A 25,417-nucleotide genomic window follows, 5' to 3' on the forward strand; every position below is an offset into this window, starting at 1 on the left:
GTGACCCTTCTATGTCATTTCACGAACAATATGGAAGAGCATCGGTTCACAATCGATCACTCGCTCCGAATTTATAGCCCCAAATCTTCCGAGGGGGGTTAATCAAACTTGCCCGTCGGGCAAAGAAAGCTCCCTTCTCCTGCATAGATGAAGACAAGACCGAGGTTGATAGAAGTGGAGCCCAAATCGTAAGTTTACTTCCTCTTAAGTTGTCAAATTCCCTTCTTGTACCTACTTTATATTCTCATGACATATTTTATTTGATATACAACTATCCCCCGAGTCCCCAACGCGGTCCCGCATTTTAGGGAGTGGGTCGAGGATATATGCAAGCAGCTCATCTATTCCAAGTGGCGTAAGATCTCCAAGGGGAAGTGGGAGGCTCATTCTCACGGTGAGTATCTTTTTCTAGTTGAATTTGTTTAGTCGTTCTTTATTCTGTTGTTATCATGGCTAAGTCCTTCTTTCATAAGCTTGTCTAAGACCACCAAACTTCTGGAAATCGCCGATGCCGTGACCTCGACCCTGTATACAAAACCCTCCGCTTCTTTACAACCCGTTGCCAAAGCTGTTGCGAAGATGGAGGAAAAAACAAAGAAGAAGAAAATATCCCATGACTCTTCGGACGCTCCTGCCGAGGCCAAGAAGAGAAAAAGGATTGTTCTCAGGGTAAGAAAGAGCACCAAAAAGACTTCAGGCACTCGAGTCCCAGATTCTGAAGCTCTTCATCGGTTCAAGGATTTTCCCGAGGATGACGAGGACATGGAGTTCATCATTGACAAGCTGATCGATGCCGACCAAGAGTTGGTGGCCCCGGAGGGAGATGCTCATAGGGAGATGCTCGTAGGGCTGAATTGTCCTTAGCTCGGGGACCAAAGACGAACGCATGGATGCTGCTCCATAAGAAGCCCCTCCGGTCCCGAGGAGGGACACATATGAAAGCAACGTCGTCATCCACATTTTAGAGTCACTGCCTTGTTTGGAGGCCATTTTAGATGAATCTCGGGCCGTCGAATAGAAACCGACCGAAATGTCCCGGGTTGTGGATGATGCCCTTAACTTGTTTTTTGAGGGTGTGGACGTCAGCATGTTGGAGGATTACTTTGGATATGGGTACTTGGAGATCTCCGAAAAGGGTCGTACAACTGGGATCAGGTAGGCCGAGTTCGAGCTCAAAGCTCGAGAAGTAGTTTCCTGCCCCGAGTGTGGACCCTAAACAAAAAAAAGATGGTCATGTTCATAGTACCAGAGGATACTAGCATGTTATCCGGGCTAGTCGAAGTGACCAGCTATCTCCGTTCCTTGGTAACTGAAGAAGACCAAGTGAAGATGAACGAGGTAAACGGGCCAAGCCTTTTCATTGAGGTTCAGAAGGCGCTGAATCGGGTATACCTTCTTCCCTTTCCATCTTAATGAGTTCCTGTTGCCTTAACGATCTTCTTTCTCTATATCTCAAACCTCGGTGCTTTATTATTAAAGCTTCCATTGGTTCAGAATGGAGGTGAGTCATCTCAAATTCGAGCTCAAGGAGCAGGTCCGGCAAACAGATATATATAAAGCTCTTAGTGAGCAAAATGATGAAGTCCTTAGGGACATGGCCGACCGCTCTGCCCTCCAAGCCGAACTGGAAAAAGCCCAGAAGGAGGCCTCGAAAGCAAAACAGGACAATGCCATTCTAGTTGAAATGTAAGGGTTCTCGAGATTGATAACGAAAGGCTAAACTCCAATGCTAACATCGCAACCTCGCAGGTCCAGGAGAAAATAACTTTGATCGACCAGCTTAGGTCCGAAATGGACGATGTCAAGGTTTCAACTAATGAGCTTAGAGGCAAAATGGATCGCCCAACATTGGAGCGGGATGCCACCAAAGAGGACTTGGCATTGACCAAAGTGCACCTTAGTTAGTTTTGTATTAGTTTTTTGTTTTTCTGCACTTGTATATTTTGTATTCTGGGGCCGTTTTCTCGTGCCTCTATAAATAGTTTTGATAAATATAAGAAGTTACCCTTCGGCTATACATCGCGTCCTTTAATTTTTTCTATATTTTGCTTCTGCTTAGGACTTAGAATATATAACTTGTGTCTCGAACTTAATACATCATCAATGCCTTAGCATAAATTTTGACATTGCTCAAATCATTCAACTTCCAAAGCCCGAATAAGGTCCGAGTCAAGAAACGACTCCGAGTTTCTTTGATTACAGAGGATCTAACAAAAATGAGATGATGTCTTAATTAAAACATTATAATTGTTACACCCCATATTTTTGTACGTGTAAGTATACCATAAGTAAATTGATGAAAGCTCGGAAATGAGATGTTACATTCTGCATTTTCGTACGTTAAAAGTTTCGTCGTAAGTTAATCGACATAAGTTCGGAAATGAGATTATTTTAAAATTATAAGCATTATGTTATTCTAAACAAGTGATAAGTAAATTCGTGAAGGTGAGAGGGTAAGTGAATCGAAGAAATGAGTTTCATCGAAGTTTGACATTTTGGGATAAAATACGGTCCAAGCTATAATACCCTGTATTTATGGACTAGTACCATACAAGGTACCATATGACCATGATAGTAAGGTGTATAAGGTATGTTAAAAGTGAGTAGTATTTTAAGTAATTTGAAATAATTCTTATTTATGTGGTTAATTGGTTAATTATTGGTTAATAGAAGATTAACAAGTTAATTAAGTGATTAATGGATAATTAATCCAAATATTTGGATAAGTATTACATCTCCAAACGTGAAAGCCCTTACAAGCCAATTGATGACTCTTATACTCACTTTATAAGGTGTCACATTTAAGCCAAGATAGTACTAGAAGAAGAGTTCCCAAGTCGTTGTTTGTCGATATAACCGAAGAAGCGGCGAAATCTGTGGTCGAAGAATCAACGAGGGCCGAAGTCGAGGAGTCGACAAGGGTCGAGGCCGAGGTCGAGTACTTTTGACGGAGTTATAACGGCTAGTTTCAAGATATGATACTAAAGAGAATATTCTAATGGATATTCTTTGCACTTGTACTATTAGGGTTTTTTAGGAGCATGTTCCCTATAAATAGAAAAAGACACAATGATCGGGGACATGTGATATTCATTTTGTAAAAAACACACTTGGACTTGAGAAAGAGAATCGGATCTGATTGCTAAGATATAAACATCACTTTTTCACTAAGATTCTTGTCTATACTTTTCCACTAGATCCGAGAATAACTCAAATATTCAAGGGATTGTCTATTATTTATTATTGGCAAAAAGAATATCTACTTATTTTATCCTTCCTTGGGTGATTAATTTATTCTATTTATTTAAATGTTATTTATTGTTATTCATTAATATCGAATGCTATATTGTTGCCTTTGATTTTTTTGGGATATTTATTGTATGTTGCTGCTACTGTCCGACTATATCTACATAGTATTTGTTATTTTTTAAGAACTCATCTTAGGGATATTATTGTTAGCTAAGATTAACCCTCTTTTATATAAATTTAATTATTTGAATCAAGATTTATATTTTTGGTCAAACAATTATGTTTTTCTATTCTCTACCAACTAACATTTTCGTTATTCATAATCTGTACTAATACATGGCAGCTTTGGCTATGGAAAAATATATTTGCTTATGCTGGAGGCATCTTCTTAGTGGGTCCATTTGGAGAAGTTTGCTATTCATCTTGCAAGACTGTTAAAGTTATTGGACACCCACTTCGTAATCTGGGGATATGGGCTTTCTTTTCGAGGCTGGGATCTGGATCGTCAACTGTCCACCTATACAGTCATGACGGTAAACGAAAGTTAATCATCATAGGAAATCCACGAGAAATAAAAATTGAAAAAAATGATAACCTACTCTAGAAGATATCGACTTACTCGTATCCACTTGTTAGTCTGTGCAAAAATACCAACATGGTCACTTTTGCCATGTTAATTCCCAAGCAAGTTCGTAGTCCAGATCCAAATGGAATGTAGCTGTATGGCTTTTGCATATCCTGGCAATGAGAAATATGAATTGACTATTACTAACTCTGTGGTTAAACAGTATTCACACAATTTCAAAGTTTACCAATAAAAATAAGGAATAGAACTAATTAGTACGTCAAATCTTGAAGGGTTGAACTGCATAGGGTCCTTGTATAATGCTGGATCATAGTGTATGCATGTTGAATCTATGTTGGCATGCCACCCTTTCTTTATTTCAAAACCTGCCACAAACATAGGAATCTTATTTCAGTATTAATTCTGCAATTTGTTGTGGATGTTCCAACTATAACAGAGGAATTCTGATTCACATTTTTGTAATTTTGAAAGGGAAATAGTCATTGCAGTCTCACAAACTATTGGAAATCATGGAGTAATATGCTAAGGATAAACTGGCCTTCAATATTGCAGTCATCAAGTGCAACTCGAGGGAACCATAACAGGACATTTGACATCCTTAGTGTCTCTTTCACAACCTAGGTATAGAGAGAAATAGAGTCACTTCTTATCAGATTCTGGTGCAGATATAATACAGCGGGAAGTGCCAAATGCAAAAGATGATGCGATAGTTTCTACAAACCTTTGAAGCATAGGACATGCTATTGAGATCATCCAGGGTAAGTAAGGCCCCATTAGGCTTGCTTCTGAGTATTGAAATTTGTTCTTCCTGTAAGTTGGAGATTTAATCTTTTTATTTGCGAAAGAATGAATGCATATTGTAATCGAATGTGTTTGTTCCTTCATCGATGGATACTCACTCTGAGCCTGTCCTGGACTTCTCCGTGCTCATGTATGTTAAGGCTACCCTGAATTGGCTCAGGTATGTTAAGGCTATCCCTTCTTTCTTTTGGGCATGATCTATACGACACGAACAAAATGAGCAAATACACAAATTCCATAAATGACTCTATTCATCGAAGTATTAGAGATGTCTATGTTCTTGAACTCCAATATGTCTTATTATTCTATCGTTTGTTCATGGGTCTAAGAAAATACGTAGGTTGATAACGTTTGTTTCATGATATTAATCAGAGGTATAATTGTCTTATGATGTTCCGAGTGATTTTACTAACGTACTTCTCATGCATTGCATTCATTTATACATCTACATTGATCCATGACCAGACGACGTTATATACACATATATATGTGTGTGTGTGTATATATATATATATATATATATATATATATATAACACACATATATATACACACATATGGGATATGGGAAAAGGTTACAGCGTTATATATACGCACTACCACCTGATCAGCTGGTATACGTTGATGATATTGCCTGCAGTGGCTGAGATGATATAATGGGATGCCCTCAGAGGCTTGATGATGTTATGTACACACACACACACACAAACACACACACACATATATATATATACACACACATACATATATATATACACACACATATGGGATATGGAAAAAGGTTACGGCGTTATATACGCACTACCACCTGATCAGCTGGTATACGTTGATGATATTGCCCGCAGTGGCTGAGATGATATAATGGGATGCCCTCAGAGACTTGATGATGTTATGTATACATATACCTATGCATGGTATGGCATTCATACGCATATGCATGATATTTTAAATATTAAGTGATTCACAGAGCTATTCAGACTTACATGTCGAGTCTTTTACTCCATGTTTCTCTCATGTCTATTATTTACTGATTTTCATTACTTACATACTCGGTACATTATTTGTACTGATGTCCCTTTTTCCTGGGGACACTGCGTTTCATGCCCGGAGGTCCCGATAGACAGGCCGAGAGTCCTCCAAGTAGGCTATCAGCTCAGCGGAAGATATTGGTGCGCTCCATTTGCTCTGGAGTTGTTTATTTGGTCAGTATAATTAGGACATGAATTGATTGGTATGGTGGGGCTCAATCCCGACCTTTATGATACTTATATACTCTTAGAGGCTTGTAAACATATGTCATGTATACAGATACTTGTATGGCCTTGTCGGCCTATGTTTTGAGTTTACAAATGATCATGTTGGACTTATAGGCCCGTATGTCACATGTGTAAGTTTTTATATCAGGTTGGGTCGTCCTATATTGAGTACTCACCCATGTTCATTCTGGTTAGCCCATGATGGCTCGTTTGGCCTATTTGCCAATGAAATTATAATAAGAATGATATGTTATATTGGTACTCGGTTGAGTAAGGTATCGGGTGCCCGTCGCGGCCTATAGGTTTGGGTCGTGATAAAAGTGGTATCAAAGCAGTTCTGTCCTAGGGAGTCTACAAGCCGTGCCTAGTAGAGTCTTGTTTATGGGTGTGTCGTGCACCACACTTATAAGTAGGAGGCTACATGGCATTTAGGACTATCGCCCTTTCTTCTTACTCTAGATCGTGTGGTAGAACTCAGTTGTAAGAACTCAATTTCTAAACTCTATCTTATTCATAATACGATGATGCCTACACCTAGAAAGACAGTTGGTAAGATATTGAATATGGCTATGGAAGAGTTGAGTCAGAGGAACTCGATTTTTCATAATTCTTATGATGAGTAAATGTAAGGTCTCCAGCATATCGTGTGTATACTAAGACACATGAACTTCGGGAAAAGGAGCCCTAAGGCATGAATATCTATCCACCCATATGGTAAAAAGTAACGAGAATTAGAAGATAGATACAAGTTTTAACAACTAAAAGGAGCAAGATAAAGAAGGGTACGAGGTACTCAGCTAGTGAAGATTATCATTACTTACCACTTAGAAAGGGAAACATTGAATTACCTTCAACAGTAACAGAGGTATGTATAATTGGCCATGCCCATCTCAGTTATGCCCTATGAGGGCTAACATATGTAATTTAAGTAAAGGATGGGACATCAGGAATCCAGCTGGGGTATGATTAACCCAAAATGGTGAATGGATTGTTTGCGTTAGTTGACATTTCCGAAGGATATTTCAAATATGCTAATAGATCTCCTTGTGAGACACCCAGATGGTGCACTCTAAAATAGTACAGTTAGATATGAGTACTACAAAGACATGCACTGGAAGCCTTGAACGGATAAATATTACCTTAATGTGGCTCCCGTCCCTAGTAGAGAAAGAATGTTAGGCAACCCAAAGTGCCAGCGGATGGTGCGAGGGGAGCTAAAAGCAAAATTTTGTCTTGTTGAAAGTTTTCAGAATAAAGTGATAGACATAAATGTTTGCGGGAAATAAGAAAAGAGTTAATGTGATACATGGATGGCAACGGTAGGACAAAAAATGATTATATTACAGAGTCTATAGTTAAGTGAAGGAAAAGACGAAATGTGATAGGCCTTGAGACCACAAAAGAGTAAAGGCCATACAGTCATACCCTCATTTCGAGAAATAAGTTCATGACTATAACGTGATTACTAGAAGAAAAAGTTAGATCCCAGAATAATAGAAATCAGTATGGGCTGGTGAACAAGATAAACTAAATGTGAGTTAAGGACTGAGTGACTGGATAATAGTCAGTATCATGAGAATTTCATATTACGTTCCGACGATAATAGAATGGACAACAGAAGAAGATTCATGAGAAATTCAGAGAATGGTCATTCAGGAAGACGCTCCCTAAAGCAAGCAATGTGTGCAAAGTTAAGCCTAAGGGACTCCATGTGCCAGTTACACTAAGTGTCACCCTCGCGAGTAAGGAAATTTGCTATCCTTGGTACAGAAGGATTACTGCAAGGCGAGTAAGGGTCATCGATAATGTGAAAAGATGCCAAAGATGAAGAGGTAAAACATCTATACATAGATTAATCGTAGCACTAAATCTTAGTACTATCCTAAATGGGGGAATATGGAGTGATGTGGCACTAAGTTAGAATTAAGTGGTTCTAGTAATTATGGAATGGTAAAGGAAGAATGCGATCAAAATGAGAAAGGGATGAGATTGTACTTAACTAAATCCTACCGATATGCTACGATTCTAGAACGTTATGCAAGCACGACGTTAAGGAAAGGAAGTAAGGGTTCCTACCTGGGATGTTATGGATAAATAAGGAACCAGTGCGAGAGGTAAGTTAAGACAAAGGAAATAACCCAAGAAAGATTACACAGAATATTGATATGAGAATGGGCCAACAAATAGTTAGTAGTTAATTCAAGAAAATCCTAGTTATGGCTAGACAAGAAGACACAGACAAATCATCAGATCGTGCAAGATAAACATAGTGAACCCTAATTTCATTATAATACTTGAGATATATTCAAATAGGAGTCGGGGTAGTTAAAGGTACCGTATGAACGCTACAGGAATAAAAGAGAGTGGCACTAGGAAGACAGTCAAAATATAAGTTCAGAAGCAACCCTATAAGCACAATGGCGAGGAAGTAAGTAACTAAGGTAATCATAGGTGAGTATGAACATCAAAAATTTTATTGAGTATACGATGTAATAAGCTCGCACTTTTACAAAAGTCAAAGGGGCTTCTTTAAGTACTACAATGAAAGACTAGTTAAGGAAATAAAGAAGAAGGTTTTAACCTAAGCACAATGACCTAAAGAGGAAATGGTCTTGTAACAACAGTCTTACAACAACATTGTACGCACTCTATAGAAAGTGGCACCTATCGTGGCTAATGAACGGGAAGTAAAATCATAAGTAATATTCAAGATCATATAGGTTGTATGGAATTCCAATATGTGTGGGCACTAAGGTAAGCTAAGTATGCGTGCAACAAGGGGCCATGAAGACCAGGAAAAGTAATAACTTACGTTTAAAGAAAGCTGAGAAGGAACAAAAGGAATTATGTGATTAATGATCCAGAGTTAGTTACGTTATGAACGCACTTAATATTTAGAAGCATTATTCATGCAGCATATATGTTGGCAATTATACAGCCGTAGAAGACTCTGGTATAAGTTAAAAGAAAGAAATTGAGTCCAGGTCATAGACAAAGGATTGAATTGTTAGATGAAGGTATCATGGATATTCCATAGCGCCCATGAAAGGCTAAAGTAATAACTAATACCATGAGCCGCAGATCAGAAGATAGCTTAAGCCTACACAAAGGTTGATCAGAGGAAAGAGGAAACTAAAGATTTACTTCAACTAAGTAAATCAGGAGTTTGATTATTGGACCCAGGAAATTATGGACATCGTGATTGAGAACATTACAAAATCACTCTTAATATTAGAGGTGCAAGAGAGATAGTACAATAGCCATATTTTGTAATGGCTCTACGATAAATCTAGTTAGAAGAGTACCAACCTCATAAGAAGTCAGTGTGAAGCTCTCACCGAATTAGGTAAAGAGGTGCAAGTATTATAATAGAAGTTTAAGTTGTGGATGTGAATTGTACCTATGTGGAAGGGAGGTCACGAAAGAGATAAAAGATGTGATGCAAAACTTTAAGATAAGTAAGGTAAAGATGAACAACGTACGAGATAATCAACAATGGAGATAGTTAAATAATATTATTGTAGTTTGTAGCTAGATTGCTATCCAAGATAATCAACAATGGAGATTTATATGAATTCTAACTACAATTAACTACGAATCTAAAGCTATTGACTAATGACAATCGCAACAAAGGTAAGCAATGAAGTTATTAGTGGAAGAAAATATAGGTTGATAGGATAGGCGCAATATAATTGTTCGGGATCAAACTCTAGATAATTCACTTCTAATGTTCAAGTGACACTCTTTCGAATTCACTTAATTATCAGTACAATTATTTAGTAGAAACTCCTCTCTCGATTAAGTCTCAACCTCACAATATGAACCAAATTAAGCTCGGTGAAGTTATGCAAGTATTTGTAATGGATTGGTCTTTAGGAGAATCTCTTTCGATTATCCTCCTAACTAGGTTTAAACAAGGATTCAACAAGCCTCTTTCGATTACTTAGAAGAATCTATGAACTCAACCAACAATATAGTGTAAAGATATCACAAGTTATGCCTCTCTCGATTACAAGAACAAGTGAACATAGATATAACAATTAAATCTTCCAAAAACGATTCAAATATATAAAAATAGAGTTATAATCCTCAAACAACCATCAATACACCAAATCCATCAAAACCCAAAGGGTTCTACACCATAGACATAGAGAAGTTCTTCACTAATGAAACAAAAATATAAATACAATCCAAACCCGTATCTTGAGTGAGGAAGGAAGGATGAAATCCTTGTGCTCTTGCTTCTCCCTCTTCTCCTTAGCTTCCTTAGGTCTAAGGTATGTCAAAAGTCTATCCAAAGTCCTTCTAAAATGGTGTTTTTGTGTATTTATTCCGCCCGCAAAACAAACCCCGGACGAAACTACCTTTTTTTAGCGAAATAGGACTCTTCCCGGACAGGACATGCGTGGCCGCACACCTGGAGACCTGCTCGCGCACTTGGTCGCGCATATTTCACACCATACTGCCTCTCATGTGCGCCCAGTGCCCACCCAATGCGCGCTCGTGCACCTGGGTGGTATCAGTTGGGAATTTGGGGAAATTTTAAAACATGAAAGGTTTATCCCTTTTAAATAACTTTCCAACGATATATTGTGGAGCCCAAAAGGATTTCTGAGCGAAATGTTATGTTCATTTTACTGGACAATGCGCATTACGCCTGCTCGATTCTTCATTTCGTTCTTAAAGTGCACTATCATCTGTTGATCCTCGAATACGATTCCAACTTAATCCTTGGGCTTTTACTTAGACTTCAAAGCTCCAAAGTAGCATGAATTCATTCTCTAACATCTAAATAACTTGGAACCACTCCTACACGGCATAACACACATAATTAGTGCAAAACACTAGCGATTAAAGGTCAAAATCAATTAAAGTGCAATAAATTAGAATGCAATAAGCGATTAAAATATGTGATTATAGCCTAACATCACCACCTTATAGGAGATTTGAACTTACATCTATACAAAGCCTCGTACGGAGCCATCTGGATACTGGAATGGTAATTGTTATTATATGCAAACTCGATAAGAGGTAAATGTTCATCCCAACTTCTTTTAAAATTCAACACACATGCTCGTAACATATCCTCGAGCGTCTGAATTGTGCGCTTGACTTGTCCATCAATCTGTGGATGTAAAGATGTGCTAAGATTCACCTGAGTCCCTAAACATCTCTAAAATGACCTCTAAAAATGCGTTGTAAATCGGGGCCCACAGTCAGATATAATAGATACTGGTACTCCGTGTAGCCGCACTATATCCTTAATATATAACTTCGCATAATCTTCGGCTCTATATATAGATCTGACCGGTAGGAAATAGGCTGATTTTGTGAGCCTATCGACTATCGCGAGGCAAACTCGTGACAAAGTCCTTGTTTATCGCCTCCCATTTCCATGTCGGGATCTCTATAGTCTGCATTAGCCCTCTGGGCTTCTGGTGCTTTACCTTCACCTGCTGGAAACTAGGACACTGGGCGACAAACTCAGCAATGTTCTTCTTCATATCATTCCACCAATACACATCCTTAATGTCATGATACATCTTCGTTGACCCAGGATGAATGGAGTACCACGAATAATGTGCCTCTAATATAATCCTGTCTCGTAGCCCTGCTAAATCTGGGACACACAGACGACCCCTGTATCTGAGAACCCCATCTTCCTTGAGCTCTAACAATGGCTTCTTCTGCTGCAGAACCCCCTCTCTCAACTCGACCAACTCTAGGTCCTCGTACCGCCTTTCCTTTACTTTAGCTATGAAAGCTGATTTTGCAGTGTTTTGGAATACAACTCCACCATCATCAAAATCTACAAACTGAAACCCAAAACAAGCCAATTGATGAAGCTCTCTAGCTAATTCTCTTTTCTCAGCCTTTACACGTGCTAAGCTACCATAGATCGGTGACTTGATGCATCATCTACAATATTAGCTTTCCATGGATGGTAGATAATGTTAACATCTTAATCTTTCAATAACTCTATCCATCGCCGCTGTCAAAAATTCAACTCCTTTTGCTTGAAGATATATTGCCGGCTTTTATGATCTATAAATACATCCACATGAAAAATTAAATTATACGTCACTATAGTTAATAATTCAAAAATTTATAAAATATTAATAGTGTCATATAAGATGGAGTAATTAACAGGCACCTGAAGATTTTGGTCATATTATAACTCGCTTGTTAAGGTGGCTTTTGAGGATATATTTAGTCCCTCACTTGTGTTGACATGTTAAAAAGAAGTTGCACGAAATATCTTGTGTTTATGCAGAGTTCGGGAAAAGGTCGCATCCTAAGAGTGTGATGTAGGTAACCTACCTTAATGCAAGCATCAGTACATTAATGGCTGTTATCCACAGCTCAAACCCGTAACCTATAAGTCTGTGCTGACATGTTGATCTTTTTTCCCCCCTCCTTTTACAGCTTACACTTGGTGGATTATTAAACTTCATAGACGGGCTATGGTCAAGCAGTGCAGATGAGCGGGTTATTATATTTACCACAAATCACAAAGAGAGGCCTGATCCAGCTCTGTTGCGACCTGGACGAATGGACATGCACATCTACATGTCGTACCTAACAAGTGAAAGTTTTAAGGTGTTGGCTGCTAATTATTTGGAAATCCACGATACTCGTCAGGGGTATTTTCGAGAAATAGAAGAGTTGATTGAAGGTGTTCAAGTCACCCCTGCAGAGGTTGCTGAGGAACTTATGAAGAGTGAAGATGCCGATGTTTGTCTTGGAGGTCTTGTCAATTTTCTTAAAAGAAAAAGGATTAGTAATACTGAAGAGGAGGCGCCCAAGGATAATAATACTACTGATGATGGGATACAGCTTCCAGAAGTAAAAAGAAGAAAAGCAGCTTAGAGAATAGCATAATTCAATTTATCCCTAAAGTAGAAAGATTAATTTGTGCATGAGTTTAAGCCTTTGCTGATAAAGTTTTTCTCAGAGAAGATTTTGCTTTTTCTTTTTCTTGCTGGTATTCGATTGAATGGTTATGTGGAAGTGTTCGTTCGGTAAATCTTCTTAATTCGCGTCATGCCTGTAGCAATTGGCCAAAGAAAAGACAAAGTAAATAAAAGTTTTCATACTATCTAAAAATTGGATTGAAATCTTCGGGCGTTAACTTGGAAAAAAGTTACCATTTTCACAGTATGTTGGAAAATTGATTCACTTGTTCACATGGCATGGATCATGATGTATAGCTATTTTGACAATCCCCTACTTTGGCATTTGTCGATATTATTTTAATTGGTGGCTAAGAAGTGCATTTCAAATTAATTACACAAACACAAATTGATTCTCACCAAAGTACTTAAGAAAATCACTTTTGAAAAAATACTTCTCAAAGTAAGCTGATTTTTGAATCTTGGTCAAACAGGCTATAAGTCAATGAACAACTAAAGAATACTTAGACAATTGCTAAAAGCCAAAATAAATTTTATTGCTTTGATATGCGTGTCAACAGTGACCAAAAAATGTTAAGGTTCTCCTCTTTATATAGTAGAGGAGTTTTAGCCGTAATACAAGTCTACATAAGGTAAAAATCCTATCCTTCCTTTTCTCTCACGAAAACACGATTTACAGTCAATACCGAGCATGATCCGTGCCGTAATATCTGGCCGATGGCGGATATTTCGGCTCTCTGTTTGTTTTTTTTTTTAAAAAAACCATTTTTCCCTTTACCCTCGATTCTTCGAACCGCTCGAGCTGGAATCTCTCCGGGTTCAGCCATGCTCGATTCCCGACGTATCATTCATACGCTCCTGGTTCCGATCTGTGGGTTCCGTCGGTTTCACTCGAGCTTGTAACGAGTAATGTTGTTCCTCTCTTCTCAACGGAAAATCGAAGGTAATTCTATCCCCGATTTTACCCGTACATAGATAGTCCCATCACTTCTTAGAGAGTAGATTATATGAGCGATGAGAAGTGACTAATTGACCCCCGTTCCTTCTCTCGCACACCATGAGCAAGTTGACGAACCGAAACGTCCCATCAGTCCCGTCGTTCTGATTTTCGACACATGTCAGCCGTTGGTTAATCATCCTCGGTAGTTACCGAATTTGAAACGTCATGCATTCATTACTCTTTTCCTATAAAAGTTTCGGTTTCCTATTTTTACTTTTTTACTTTCTGATTTCAAGTTTCTTTTAGTTACCCTCGAGTTTTTTATACCCTCATCTGTTCACAATCCTTCAAATCTTCATAAACTGTTCTTCATATCTTCATAGTTCATCTCCAAACCTTTAAATCTTCAAACCTTTATGTCAAACCTTCAAATCTTCATATTCCTAGACAGTGATGGCAAAAGACTTCAAAATCGGTACCCAAAACACCGCATCGAAAGTTAGACATAGTTTGATATAGGAAAGAGAGGTATCAAATGATGAAGATTTAAGAACAATACGAATCACTGCATCGGAGAAGAGAAGTACAAAGCAAGAAGAGAGTAAGAGAAAAATATGGGATTTTGAAGAACCTAACCCTCAAAATCGCGTCCAAATACCTCTATTTATAAAGGTCTTGGCATCAGAACCGAAACGGCTTATCATTACTAATACCGGAACCGAAGCGGCAAGTTTAATCAGAGGTCACACGCGAAACGAAGCAACGCATTGGGAATATACGTCATTATAACGCATGACGTCATCTCAACTCGTAGACATCATAATTCCAGGAAATCACTTGGGAAAATCGAAGCGTTTGAAATGTGCGGCCCACGTAGGGCCATGCTGCCAGTTTGATGCAACCACTACGACCTGCATAGGTCGCTTGATTGTTTCGACTACAAAGAACAAGAACACGCCTGAAGTTGGCCGCAATAAGCGGGGGGACTAACTTTATGTGTTAAAATCTATCTTTAGAATATTTAAGCCAAGATAGTACTAGGAGAAGAGTTCCCAAGTCGTCGTTTGTCGATATAACCGAAGAAGCGGCGAAATCTGTGGTCGAAGAATCAACGAGGGCCGAAGTCGAGGAGTCGACAAGGGTCGAGGCCGAGGTCGAGTACTTTTGACGGAGTTATAATGGCTAGTTTCAAGATATGATATTAAAGAGAATATTCTAATGGATATTCTTTGCACTTGTACTATTAGGGTTTTTTAGGAGCATGTTCCCTATAAATAGAAAAAGACACAATGATCGGGGACATGTGATATTCATTTTGTAAAAAACACACTTGGACTTGAGAAAGAGAATCGGATCTCATTGCTAAGATATAAACATCACTTTTTCACTAAGATTCTTGTCTATACTTTTTCACTAGATCCGAGAATAACTCAAATATTCAAGGGATTGTCTATTATTTATTATTGGCAGAAAGAATATCTACTTATTTTATCCTTCCTTGGGTGATTAATTTATTCTATTTATTTAAATGTTATTTATTGTTATTCATTAATATCGAATGCTATATTGTTGCCTTTGATTTTTTTGGGATATTTATTGTATGTTGCTGCTATTGTCCGACTATATCTACATAGTATTTGTTATTTTTTTAAGAACTCATCTTAGGGATATTATTATTAGCTAAGATTAACCCTATTTTATATAAATTTAATTATTTGAATCAAGATTTATATTTTTGGTCAAACAATTATGTTTTTCTATTCTCTACCAACTAACATTTTCGTTATTCATAATCTGTACTAATACATGGCAGCTTTGGCTATGGAAAAATGTATTTGCTTATGCTGGAGGCATCTTCTTAGTGGGTCCATTTGGAGAAGTTTGCTATTCATCTTGCAAGACTGTTAAAGTTATTGGACACCCACTTCGTAATCTGGGGATATGGGCTTTCTTTTCGAGGCTGGGATCTGGATCGTCAACTGTCCACCTATACAATCATGACGGTAAACGAAAGTTAATAATCATAGGAAATCCACGAGAAATAAAAATTGAAAAAAATGATAACCTACTCTAGAAGATATCGACTTACTCGTATCCACTTGTTAGTCTGTGCAAAAATACCAACATGGTCACTTTTGCCATGTTAATTCCCAAGCAAGTTCGTAGTCCAGATCCAAATGGAATGTAGCTGTATGGCTTTTGCATTTCCTGGCAATGAGAAATATGAATTGACTATTACTAACTCCGTGGTTAAACAGTATTCACATAATTTCAAAGTTTACCAATAAAAATAAGGAATAGAACTAATTAGTACGTCAAATCTTGAAGGGTTGAACTGCATAGGGTCTTTGTATAATGCTGGATCATAGTGTATGCATGTTGCATCTATGTTGGCATGCCACCCTTTCTTTATTTCAAAACCTGCCACAAACATAGGAATCTTATTTCAGTATTAATTCTGCAATTTCTTGTGGATGTTCCAACTATAACAGAGGAATTCTGATTCACATTTTTGTAATTTTGAAAGGGAAATAGTCATTGCAGTCTCACAAACTATTGGAAATCATGGAGTAATATGCTAAGGATAAACTGGCCTTCAATATTGCAGTCATCAAGTGCAACTCGAGGGAACCATAACAGGACATTTGACATCCTTAGTGTCTCTTTCACAACCTAGGTATAGAGAGAAATAGAGTCACTTCTTATCGGATTCTGGTGCAGATATAATACAGCGGGAAGTGCCAAATGCAAAAGATGATGCGATAGTTTCTACAAACCTTTGAGGCATAGGACATGCTATTGAGATCATCCAGGGTAAGTAAGGCCCCATTAGGCTTGCTTCTGAGTATTGAAATTTGTTCTTCCTGTAAGTTGGAGATTTAATCTTTTTGTTTGCGGAAGAATGAATGCATATTGTAATCGAATGTGTTTGTTCCTTCATCGATGGATACTCACTCTGAGCCTGTCCTGGACTTCTCCGTGCTCATGCAAAAACTTGACACTCCACATCATTGCAGCTGCAGTAGTTGTCTGCCCTGCAATTATCAGTGTTAACAAATTATCCATGATCTCTTCATCATCAAGCTTTTGATTGGCTGGACATGAATCCTTCTCCAACATCGACTGCAAGAAGTCTTCATGATATTCCTTCCCATTGCGCCGATTTGTTATCATTGCGTTGAAGGTCTCCATTAACCTTGTGCGTGCCTGGACAGTAATTGAGGATGAGCATAATCTAATTAGGATAGATTTCTCTTGTATTACATGAGAAATCTTGGTTTTAGAATGCGGTTATCGGCACTTGAAGTCATTGTTCTAAAATACTGAACCATAAAGTTAAAATTCTGGCTCCGCCTCAGTTGCAAGCCATGTTTTGCATTCAGCAGTACTCTAACCATACCTTGATGCCTTTATAATATCTGGTGGTTGGAATCATGACTGGAAAGGATAGCATAGCATCAGAAACAGCAGTGCAGTCTCTTTCAATTTGTTCTAGCAACGACGCATCTTTGATGCTCATCAGCATATCACACATTGCATCAAATGTTATCTGCAGAAAAAATTTCACGAGGTCAGAGTACACTCACTGCAGCATACAACATTGACTTAAGTTCTGTGCACTCACACTGTATAAGTTTTTTACACTATCAGGTCGCAGTGACCTACATAACAAGGTACGTAGTTCTTCATAGCAAAACTTAATATGATATCTTGAAGAAAAGAGTGATAACCTGCACTTAAATTGCACTGATTATGTAAAAATCTTTTACATTATCCATGTATATAACTTAAATTATTTTTTGCTCGGGCACTTATATGCTTGAACTTATGTCTAATCTCTGTTGAGTTTGCTTAGAATCTTTCATCATCAAATTACTTACCTTCATGTTAAAGTCAAGCACAGTGAAACTCTTCCCTTCCTTTTGTACTTTCTTTAATCTTTCACATAGCATGTTGTCAAACCTCTGGACAAACTTAGACAGTGAATGCATAGAGAAAGGATCAGATAGGAGACGCCTAATCCTTTTGTGACTTTCTTGAGGAACACATAACAAGCTTTTCTTTCCCACAGCATCCGCCATTGATTTCACGTAGCCCTTGTTGAAAAGAGTAAAATCATTGGTAAAAATTGTTTTTGCACCCTCAACACTTGGAACAAACACATGTATCTTCCCGAAAATCCTGGTTTTGAACCATTTTCCATGCCTGTATTAAACAACAATCACATTACCATAATTTGCATAATCTACAGTTGATAAGCTGGAGGAATAAATGAGACTAACAAAAAAAAAAAATGGTTTCCAGAATGTTTAACATCATATTTATGCATTGATATTATAGACTATTTTGGGCATGAATTTATATAAGTTTATATACACTGATATTACAATGAAACTTTTACACTATCAAACATAATTTAAGTTGCCATAGAAAATTACTTACCATATTCGTTAGGTAATTCCACTTATGATATAGATAGTTACCTATTATAATATTTTAAATTACCTAAAAACGTAAATTTAAAAAAAAAAAACTTTTTCACAATGTTAGTGTATAAAAGTGAAGCTGTTTGCTAGAAAGCGTTCTCGTTTCCACATCACAATATCACAGACTTGGCAATAGAACATGGGACAATAAAAATGTGTTGATCCATAAAAATATGCTGATTGATAATTATTTGGGGAAATATTGAATTGAAAGCCATGAAATTGATGTCACTGATGATTTTGTCATTGAAACAGTTGACTTTGCGTCCCATCTCATTATAAAAGCTACGTTATCTCAACACAGAAGCTAAGTGTAATTAGATGAAGATTGTAATAAAAACTTTTAAAATGTTTAAAAGAAAGAGAACTACTTACCACTCACGTCGGAGTCGAACAAAGTCATAACAACCCTTGACACTGTTGGTTGCTGATAGAAGTGCAAAGGTCTCGCCCACAAAAGGTATTCCCAAGCTCCCGGGTATGCAGCTTTTTGCATCTTTAGGTTTTCCTGATACCTTTGATAAGTAAAGTGTAATACTTATGACAAGTATTGAAGCCAGAAGAATGTCATAGTAGTTTCTTACTAGGAGGAGAATATCTTTCATTGACAGAGTAAGCATATTCTGAATTAATGTCAACTTGAAAGGACAAAAAACTACACTTAGCAATGCACTGCTTTATAGGGATAAAGAAATACTAGTGCTATGTAACTAGCATAATTGTGCATTAGGTAGATTTGAAAGATACAATGTAGTATAGGACAAGATGCCATAAGCCTGGATCTTTTGTCTTGACTTGCTTTGCACAATTGATACGGATCTATCCTTTGAGATAAAATAAAGAACATGCTGACAAAATATGTAGTTGCTTTCAATCTCTTTTTTGTGCTGATTGAGACTTGATATATTTTGGCTAGATGCTAAATGTGATTTTTGGTATGCCTGTCACGTAGGGGTTGAAACTTAAAAGCCCATTCCTCCTAGCCGGCATGGCGTGACAGCTTGGAACATGTATTTAAATGGTGATTAACTATATTATCCTTCATATTGTACTATTAGTTCAAATTATCATGGGTATACTGCAATGCACACACATATATAGAGACTAACTACTACGTAATATGTATGTGTGTACTATGTAGAGTGAGAGAGTAGCAAGGGTCAAAGTACTTAATTTTTCTTGTGTGAATTTTAATGTAGATTATTCCAACTTTCTAAAATAAAATTTATAAATTTGAAAAATTAAATTATAAGTCACTATAGTTAATAATTCAAATTAAAATTTATAAAATATTAATAGTGTCATATAAGATGGAGTAATTAACAGGCACCTGAAGATTTTGGTCATATTATAACTCGCTTGTTAAGGTGGCTTTTGAGGATATATTTAGTCCCTCACTTGTGTTGACATGTTAAATAGAAGTTGCACGCAGCATCTTGCATTTACACAGGATTCAAAAAAACGCCGCATCCTAAGAGTGTGATGTAGGTAGCCTACCTTGATGTAAGTATCAGTACATTAATGACCGATTTGCACGGCTCAAACCCGTAACCTATAAGTCTGTGCTGACATGTTGATCTTTCCCCCCCCTCCTTTTACAGCTTACACTTGGAATTTTTTTCTCCCTTTGGCAGTAGGTGTCGGAGTAAAATTTAGTACTAGTATTAATAGTTCATGCAAGTATTAGGAAGTTGTCTGCTTTTGCCAAGTGGTGAAAAGGTTTGTGGAAATTAAGATGGCGAGTTTGTCAAGCATTCCTTCAGCCTCGTCAATGTTCCAGGCCTATGCCTCAATGACTGCTTCAATAACCCTTTTAAAGACAATGCTGAATCAAGTGGTTCCTCGTCAAGTCCAGTACTATATTGTCTCCAAAATTCGTAGTTATTATCGTCCTCATTCATCAAACATAACTCTGGTTATAGGAGAAAAAGATGGCATAGCTATCAACGAAGTCTATAATGCTGCTGAAATCTACTTGTCAGCCAAAACCAGCCTCGAATTTCAACGTTTCAGAGTTAGCAAAAAACCCAAAGACCCAAACGTGAACGTAAAATCCGGCAATTGTGGAAAAATTACTGATTCTTTTGAAGGGATTCAATTGGTCTGGAGGTACGTTCACGAAGCTGGCACAAAGTGTTGTTTATCTGTATTTGTAAAACAATTATAGAGAAGATAAAATAATATAAATGTAAATGAAACAGTATTTAATCCGAGCCCACTGAATTCACAGTATTTCCTTAAGGAATTTAATCCCCTCCTAGTACTCAAGGTTGTGGATTATTTCCTCCCAGGATAGAACGAATTACACACTAGTGTAGCGATACTTCAAACACCAATGTTTCAGCGAACACAAAATCGGTAGCAAATCACACTTACTGATGCTTTGTTTGTAGTTAAAACAATGCAGAAGAAAGGGGGAGAAGTCAGAAATTCGTATGGAAAAACTGAGAGAATGAACTGGTATTTATAGCCAATGTTGAGCTCAATCTGAAGAGGTGCAACTCTTCAAATCCGAAGAGGTGCCAACTGTTTCTTCAAATCTGAAGAGGTGCAAACTGTTCTTCAACTCTTCAAATTTGAAGAGGTACAAACTGTTCTTCTAAAGAGGTGCAAACTGTTTTGTAAATATCTTTTACAAAAAGTGAAGGGCATATACTATTACGTTTGGATTTAATATTAATATTCCGTTTACAAAAAAATGGATATTTAATAACAATTCTGTTAATATTTACTATTAACAAATAAATTTGGTCCAAAAAATTAATCAATCAATCATTTGACCGAATCCGAATCCGAAGCCGAAGCCGAAGCCGAAGCCGTAGCCGTAGCCGTAGCCGAAGCCGAAGCCGAGCGAGCGAGCGACGATGACGGCGCGAGGCTTGCCTTCTTCCTAACTCTTTAATAGCTAGAAGAAGTGCAATTGTATATATACCCATTAAAATCTCTTCCTCTTCCAATATGGGACAATATCCTTTTGTCAAGGAGGGAAACTCAAATATTTTTAATTTTCCTCCATTTTCCATTCACCCTCTTTTAAGCTATATTTATGCTTAAAAAATCCAACAATCCCCCACATGAATGGGGAATGGCTATATCACGAAAATATGCATGAAAACCTGTGTGATTCGCAAACAAAGATTAATTGTATCAGGATAAGTAGGTTTCCCTTTGAACTTTCCGTAGTGAACTTATGTCGGATATACTCGGTCAATCGGTAGATTTGATATCTTTGAACCGTCGAACTTTGGTGTATACCTAGACAACCATAAGTCACACAACCGATCCTTAACCGTCTTTGGCTCTCATTGTTGTGTTCGTTTCAGCCATGAACACTGCCTGCTTTAATAAGTGCGTAGAGAATTGGCCTTACAAAATTCTCCTTGAAGCGGCTAACACTTCACACTTACATAGGTGATTCCTAAACATGTCATCCCATAGATACATTATTTGATATACCCCGTATTAAATTTAGAAATCATTAAAAAGCCTTAATGCTTTATCCTTGCTACTGAATATTATCTCATCACGAGAATGGACCAAACTTTTAGTTGACAATGTTAAACCGTCATTAATGACTTTGTTTGATCTCCTTGAACCTAGATCTTGGGATCTCCAGTCTTCTAGGTAGAGTTACCGCCACAATGGCTTGTTCTCGGCCATAGTCCCATTCCCCTCGATGATTTCTCAACTACCTCTCTAGTTAGGCCTTTTGTAAGTGGATCCGATACATTATCACTTGACTTTACATAGTCAATCGTGATAATTCCTCTAGAGAGTAATTGCCTAACGGTTTTATGTCTTCGTCGTATATGACGATATTTACCGTTATACATCACGCTCCCAGCCCTTCCAATTGCAGCTTGACTATCGCAATGTATGCATATTGGTGCCAACGGTTTGGGCCAAAATAGAATGTCTTCCAAGAAATTTCGGAGCCATTCAGCTTCTTCACCGGCTTTATCTAAGGCTATGAATTCAGCTTCCATTGTAGAGCGAGCAATACAAGTTTGCTTGGACGACTTTCAAGATACCGCTCCTCCACCAATAGTGAATATATATCCACTTGTGGACTTAGAATCAATTGAACCGGCGATCCAATTTGCATTACAATATCCTTCAATTGTCACACCTCCTTTTTCCCGCGGGGGATAGGGGAGTTTTTTCAATTCAAGTGACATTAATCGAAATGAGATTATTTATTTATATCAGAGTCGCCACTTGGAATAATTTATAGTGTCCCAAGTCATCGATTTATTTTAAATCCCAAATCGAGGAAATTTGACTCTATTTATGGTCCGCGAACACAGAAGACCGAGTAAGGAATTCTGTTAACCCGGGAAAAGGTGTGAGGCACTCCCGAGTTCCGTGGTTTTAGCACGGTCGCTCAACTATTAATAATTGGCCTAATTATCTGATTTAATACATATTTGAAAACTTACGGTACATTGTTTATCTTCTAACCGCTTTTAATTATTTATGGAATTATTTTTGGAACAAGTCACGATGTCGTACACTTGTCATTTTGGCATACGTTGCAAACCGCGCCACATGAAATGTACACGCGATTTACAACATGCTTATTTTTATTATTGTTTGAAGTTATGATCGAGTCACGTGAAACGCACACTCGAATTGGGGTTACGTATCATAACTATGCCACGGGAACTGTACCCATAGTCACAATCATTTATTAATCGCGCCTAAAACAAACTGCGAATGTTTATAATTCTGTTATCCTAAAGTTTGAGATTTGCATGTGAGGTTCAAATATTATGGTAACATACATGTGGGACTCAGCTAGTTCTTTTTAATTTAAACAAAGTTCTATTAGGGAAGAATTGGAAGCAATTATTTTACCGATATCGATTCCATGTCTGTCCAGTTATAACCCATGCGAATTAAAGAGCTAAATGAAACATGGGTTTAAAACGAAAACAATCCGAATTGCAATTTCCATTACTAGCTTAGGGTCTCTCATAAGAGTTAATCTCTTGATCAATTCAAATTAACAAATAACAGAAAGGCACTGAACAAGTGACTATCCCAATTAAAGTTTTCTTACACTAGGATCAGTGATGGGTTCAATAAGTGAACTGGGCCGAATCTAAATCGGCTCAAAAAGAACACACGCTGGATTTTAAGCTCAATTTTAAAGGAAGTTCCTTTTACAAACTTAATCAAATGCTTGCAACATTATTACTAGTCCAACAACACCAAAATTACATTCAGTATATATCATAAAGATTATTCATTTCCATAGAGGCTACTGAGATATACAACATACTCCAAAGACACACCTCATCAAGCAATTAACATCAACTTGCAAACTACATGGTTAAAAAACAAAAATCATCTGACGAAGTACTGAAATGAAAACGTATATGCAGATTTCATAGCACTTTGAACATCCAGCAGTAATCATTTTATATAAAAAAAACTGCAAACATATACCTTGACAGCAAAAATACAACTCAAAATTTAAATAGCTTACCCTAACTCAAAAATTTAATCAAAATATTTAACATTACATATTCGACCAAGGACTGGACAGAATAAAACCGAAACTGAAGTTTAAACAAACAACGTATGCATCAATGTGAGGTCCAACAACCATTTCCGAGCTTCATGTATACAGCCAATAGAAGAACAAATGCTCGAGCTACATACCTGAGGATAGCCAAAATACACAAAGAAAATATCTCTGAATATTGAAGAGAATATCAGCAAGATATAACAGAAAATAGCAAAAGCAGCAACAGTAACAGCAACAGCATCACAGAATCAATATGAACTCTTAATTTCCAAAGCGAAGTTTAACAACTTTTCATAATGGAATTCTGGATTTTCTCAGAGGATTAATCTTAAAAAAAATAGTGTGTGTTCTTGAGTGTATTTTTAGAGGAATGCTGAGTCAAAAATACGCCCTCCTCTTTTCTTCTCTGTGTGAAGGGTGTATATATATGCTATCTAAAATCAGAGAAGGTCTGTTGGGAGAGGGAATATATCAGCGTGAATTCAGGAAAAATAGCCAAGGGGAGGGAATCTTTTTCCAACTGAAAAATGCCAGCTGCCACTTCTAGAAGCAGACTATCTGCTTAGGTTTGGGGCAAATGCTATGACCTAAATGGCCCAAGACCAAGCCCAGATCCGACCTTAAAGAAAATAGACCACAAAGAGAAATGAAACAACCCATGCCATATTTGAATTTCAAATATAAAAGACTTCACTAAACACTGACTTTTAATTAAACTAAATCTACCTATAAACTATTCTAAATGATCATGAAAACAAAACTTAACACTTAGTTAATCAATCAAAGAAAAACACAATCAATTCAGAAAATAGGAAAGAATGAGTAGGAATATCGATTGAACCTTAAGAAACAAAGATTGAAGAACATAGCAAATAAAACAGTGGCGAAATTCTTGACGGACTCCGGTTAATATTTCGAAATGGATCAAAACTGACCCAAAACGATTGCTCTTGTCAAGAGCAATCGATTTGGGTGAGATTCAACCCAAAAAAAATGCAAATAGTGCAGAAATCCACAAAGTGCAAATCTGATTTTTTTATTTTATTTCCAGATTTGAAATTGAGGGAAATGGGTGAGGATTTTTGGGAAAATTGATAAAGGGGTATGATTTAGGAGGGTCTGGGGGTTGTGTGGTAAAAATTCGGGGGTGATTGGAGTAGCGCTGCCGATGTGGAATTTTTGGGCGGCTAGGGTTCCGAGGGAGTTTGAGAGAGGGAGATGAGGGGTTTGGGGGCGGCTAGGGTTTGGGTGTGTGAAAGAGAAAGAGAGGGAAATGAGAGGGGTCTGAAGGGTTTTGGGGGGGGGGAGTTACGACAGATATAAGGGTTAGAGGGGGGAGTTGCGGGCCGTTCGATCAAAGAAAATCAACGACTGAGATCGCCGTTAATGAAACGATGTCATTTTGGTTAAGTGACGAGGCTGGGCCGGGTGAGGGGTTTGTAGGTGTTGGGTTGGGCAGATTTGGGGTAATTGTTTGGGCCAGAAATTATTTTGGCCCAAATTTGAGACCAAACAGATTTTTCTTTCTTTTCTTTTCTTTTTTCTTGATTTTAAATCCTAATAAAATTAATTAATTAAAAACCTAAATTAAGTCCTAAATCAATCTAATTTGTAGAAATAAACCTAGTTATCTATTTTACCATAATTAATGA

General features: G+C 37.5%; 4 protein-coding genes across 4 annotated transcripts; 2 read left to right on the forward strand and 2 right to left on the reverse strand.

Moving 5' to 3' along the window:
• Nucleotides 1-3,265: 3,265 nt before the first annotated feature.
• On the reverse strand, nucleotides 3,266-4,480 carry LOC142171455 (abscisic acid 8'-hydroxylase 2-like). The gene is made up of 4 exons (XM_075233812.1): nucleotides 4,374-4,480; nucleotides 4,094-4,200; nucleotides 3,869-3,987; nucleotides 3,266-3,766 (listed from the first exon to the last, which is right to left on the reverse strand). The coding sequence occupies exons 1-4, from the start codon at nucleotides 4,429-4,431 to the stop codon at nucleotides 3,664-3,666; spliced, it is 387 nt and encodes a 128-aa protein (XP_075089913.1). The 5' UTR covers nucleotides 4,432-4,480; the 3' UTR covers nucleotides 3,266-3,663.
• Nucleotides 4,481-12,216: 7,736 nt separating this feature from the next.
• LOC142172164 (AAA-ATPase At5g17760-like) lies at nucleotides 12,217-12,761 on the forward strand. Its single transcript, XM_075235948.1, has 2 exons — nucleotides 12,217-12,228; nucleotides 12,318-12,761. Exons 1-2 carry the CDS (start codon nucleotides 12,217-12,219, stop codon nucleotides 12,759-12,761), a joined length of 456 nt encoding a protein of 151 aa, XP_075092049.1.
• A 2,808-nt stretch (nucleotides 12,762-15,569) lies between these two features.
• On the reverse strand, nucleotides 15,570-18,897 carry LOC142171654 (abscisic acid 8'-hydroxylase 3-like). The gene is made up of 9 exons (XM_075235270.1): nucleotides 18,608-18,897; nucleotides 17,627-17,951; nucleotides 17,146-17,295; nucleotides 16,701-16,952; nucleotides 16,523-16,609; nucleotides 16,340-16,418; nucleotides 16,060-16,166; nucleotides 15,835-15,953; nucleotides 15,570-15,732 (listed from the first exon to the last, which is right to left on the reverse strand). Exons 1-9 carry the CDS (start codon nucleotides 18,850-18,852, stop codon nucleotides 15,630-15,632), a joined length of 1,467 nt encoding a protein of 488 aa, XP_075091371.1. The 5' UTR covers nucleotides 18,853-18,897; the 3' UTR covers nucleotides 15,570-15,629.
• A 1,070-nt stretch (nucleotides 18,898-19,967) lies between these two features.
• LOC142172165 (AAA-ATPase At5g17760-like) lies at nucleotides 19,968-20,399 on the forward strand. Its single transcript, XM_075235949.1, has one exon. It carries the CDS (start codon nucleotides 19,968-19,970, stop codon nucleotides 20,397-20,399), a length of 432 nt encoding a protein of 143 aa, XP_075092050.1.
• Nucleotides 20,400-25,417: the final 5,018 nt, after the last annotated feature.

Source organism: Nicotiana tabacum, chromosome 17 (assembly GCF_000715075.1).
Source record: "Nicotiana tabacum cultivar K326 chromosome 17, ASM71507v2, whole genome shotgun sequence".
NCBI lineage: Eukaryota > Viridiplantae > Streptophyta > Magnoliopsida > Solanales > Solanaceae > Nicotiana > Nicotiana tabacum.

Coding starts and splice junctions, on each gene's coding strand:
- LOC142171455 (XM_075233812.1), bottom strand. CDS start 4,431: ATGTCAAATGTCCTGTTATGGTTCCCTCGAGTTGCACTTGATGACTGC. Junction 3,988..4,093: donor TCAACCCTTCAAGATTTGAC/GTACTAATTAGT, acceptor TCTCATTGCCAG/GATATGCAAAAGCCATACAG. Junction 3,767..3,868: donor AGACTAACAAGTGGATACGA/GTAAGTCGATAT, acceptor ATGACTGTATAG/GTGGACAGTTGACGATCCAG.
- LOC142171654 (XM_075235270.1), bottom strand. CDS start 18,852: ATGCTTACTCTGTCAATGAAAGATATTCTCCTCCTAGTAAGAAACTAC. Junction 17,296..17,626: donor TGCTTGACTTTAACATGAAG/GTAAGTAATTTG, acceptor TTTTTTCTGCAG/ATAACATTTGATGCAATGTG. Junction 16,953..17,145: donor GATATTATAAAGGCATCAAG/GTATGGTTAGAG, acceptor ATTACTGTCCAG/GCACGCACAAGGTTAATGGA.
- LOC142172165 (XM_075235949.1), top strand. CDS start 19,968: ATGGCGAGTTTGTCAAGCATTCCTTCAGCCTCGTCAATGTTCCAGGCC.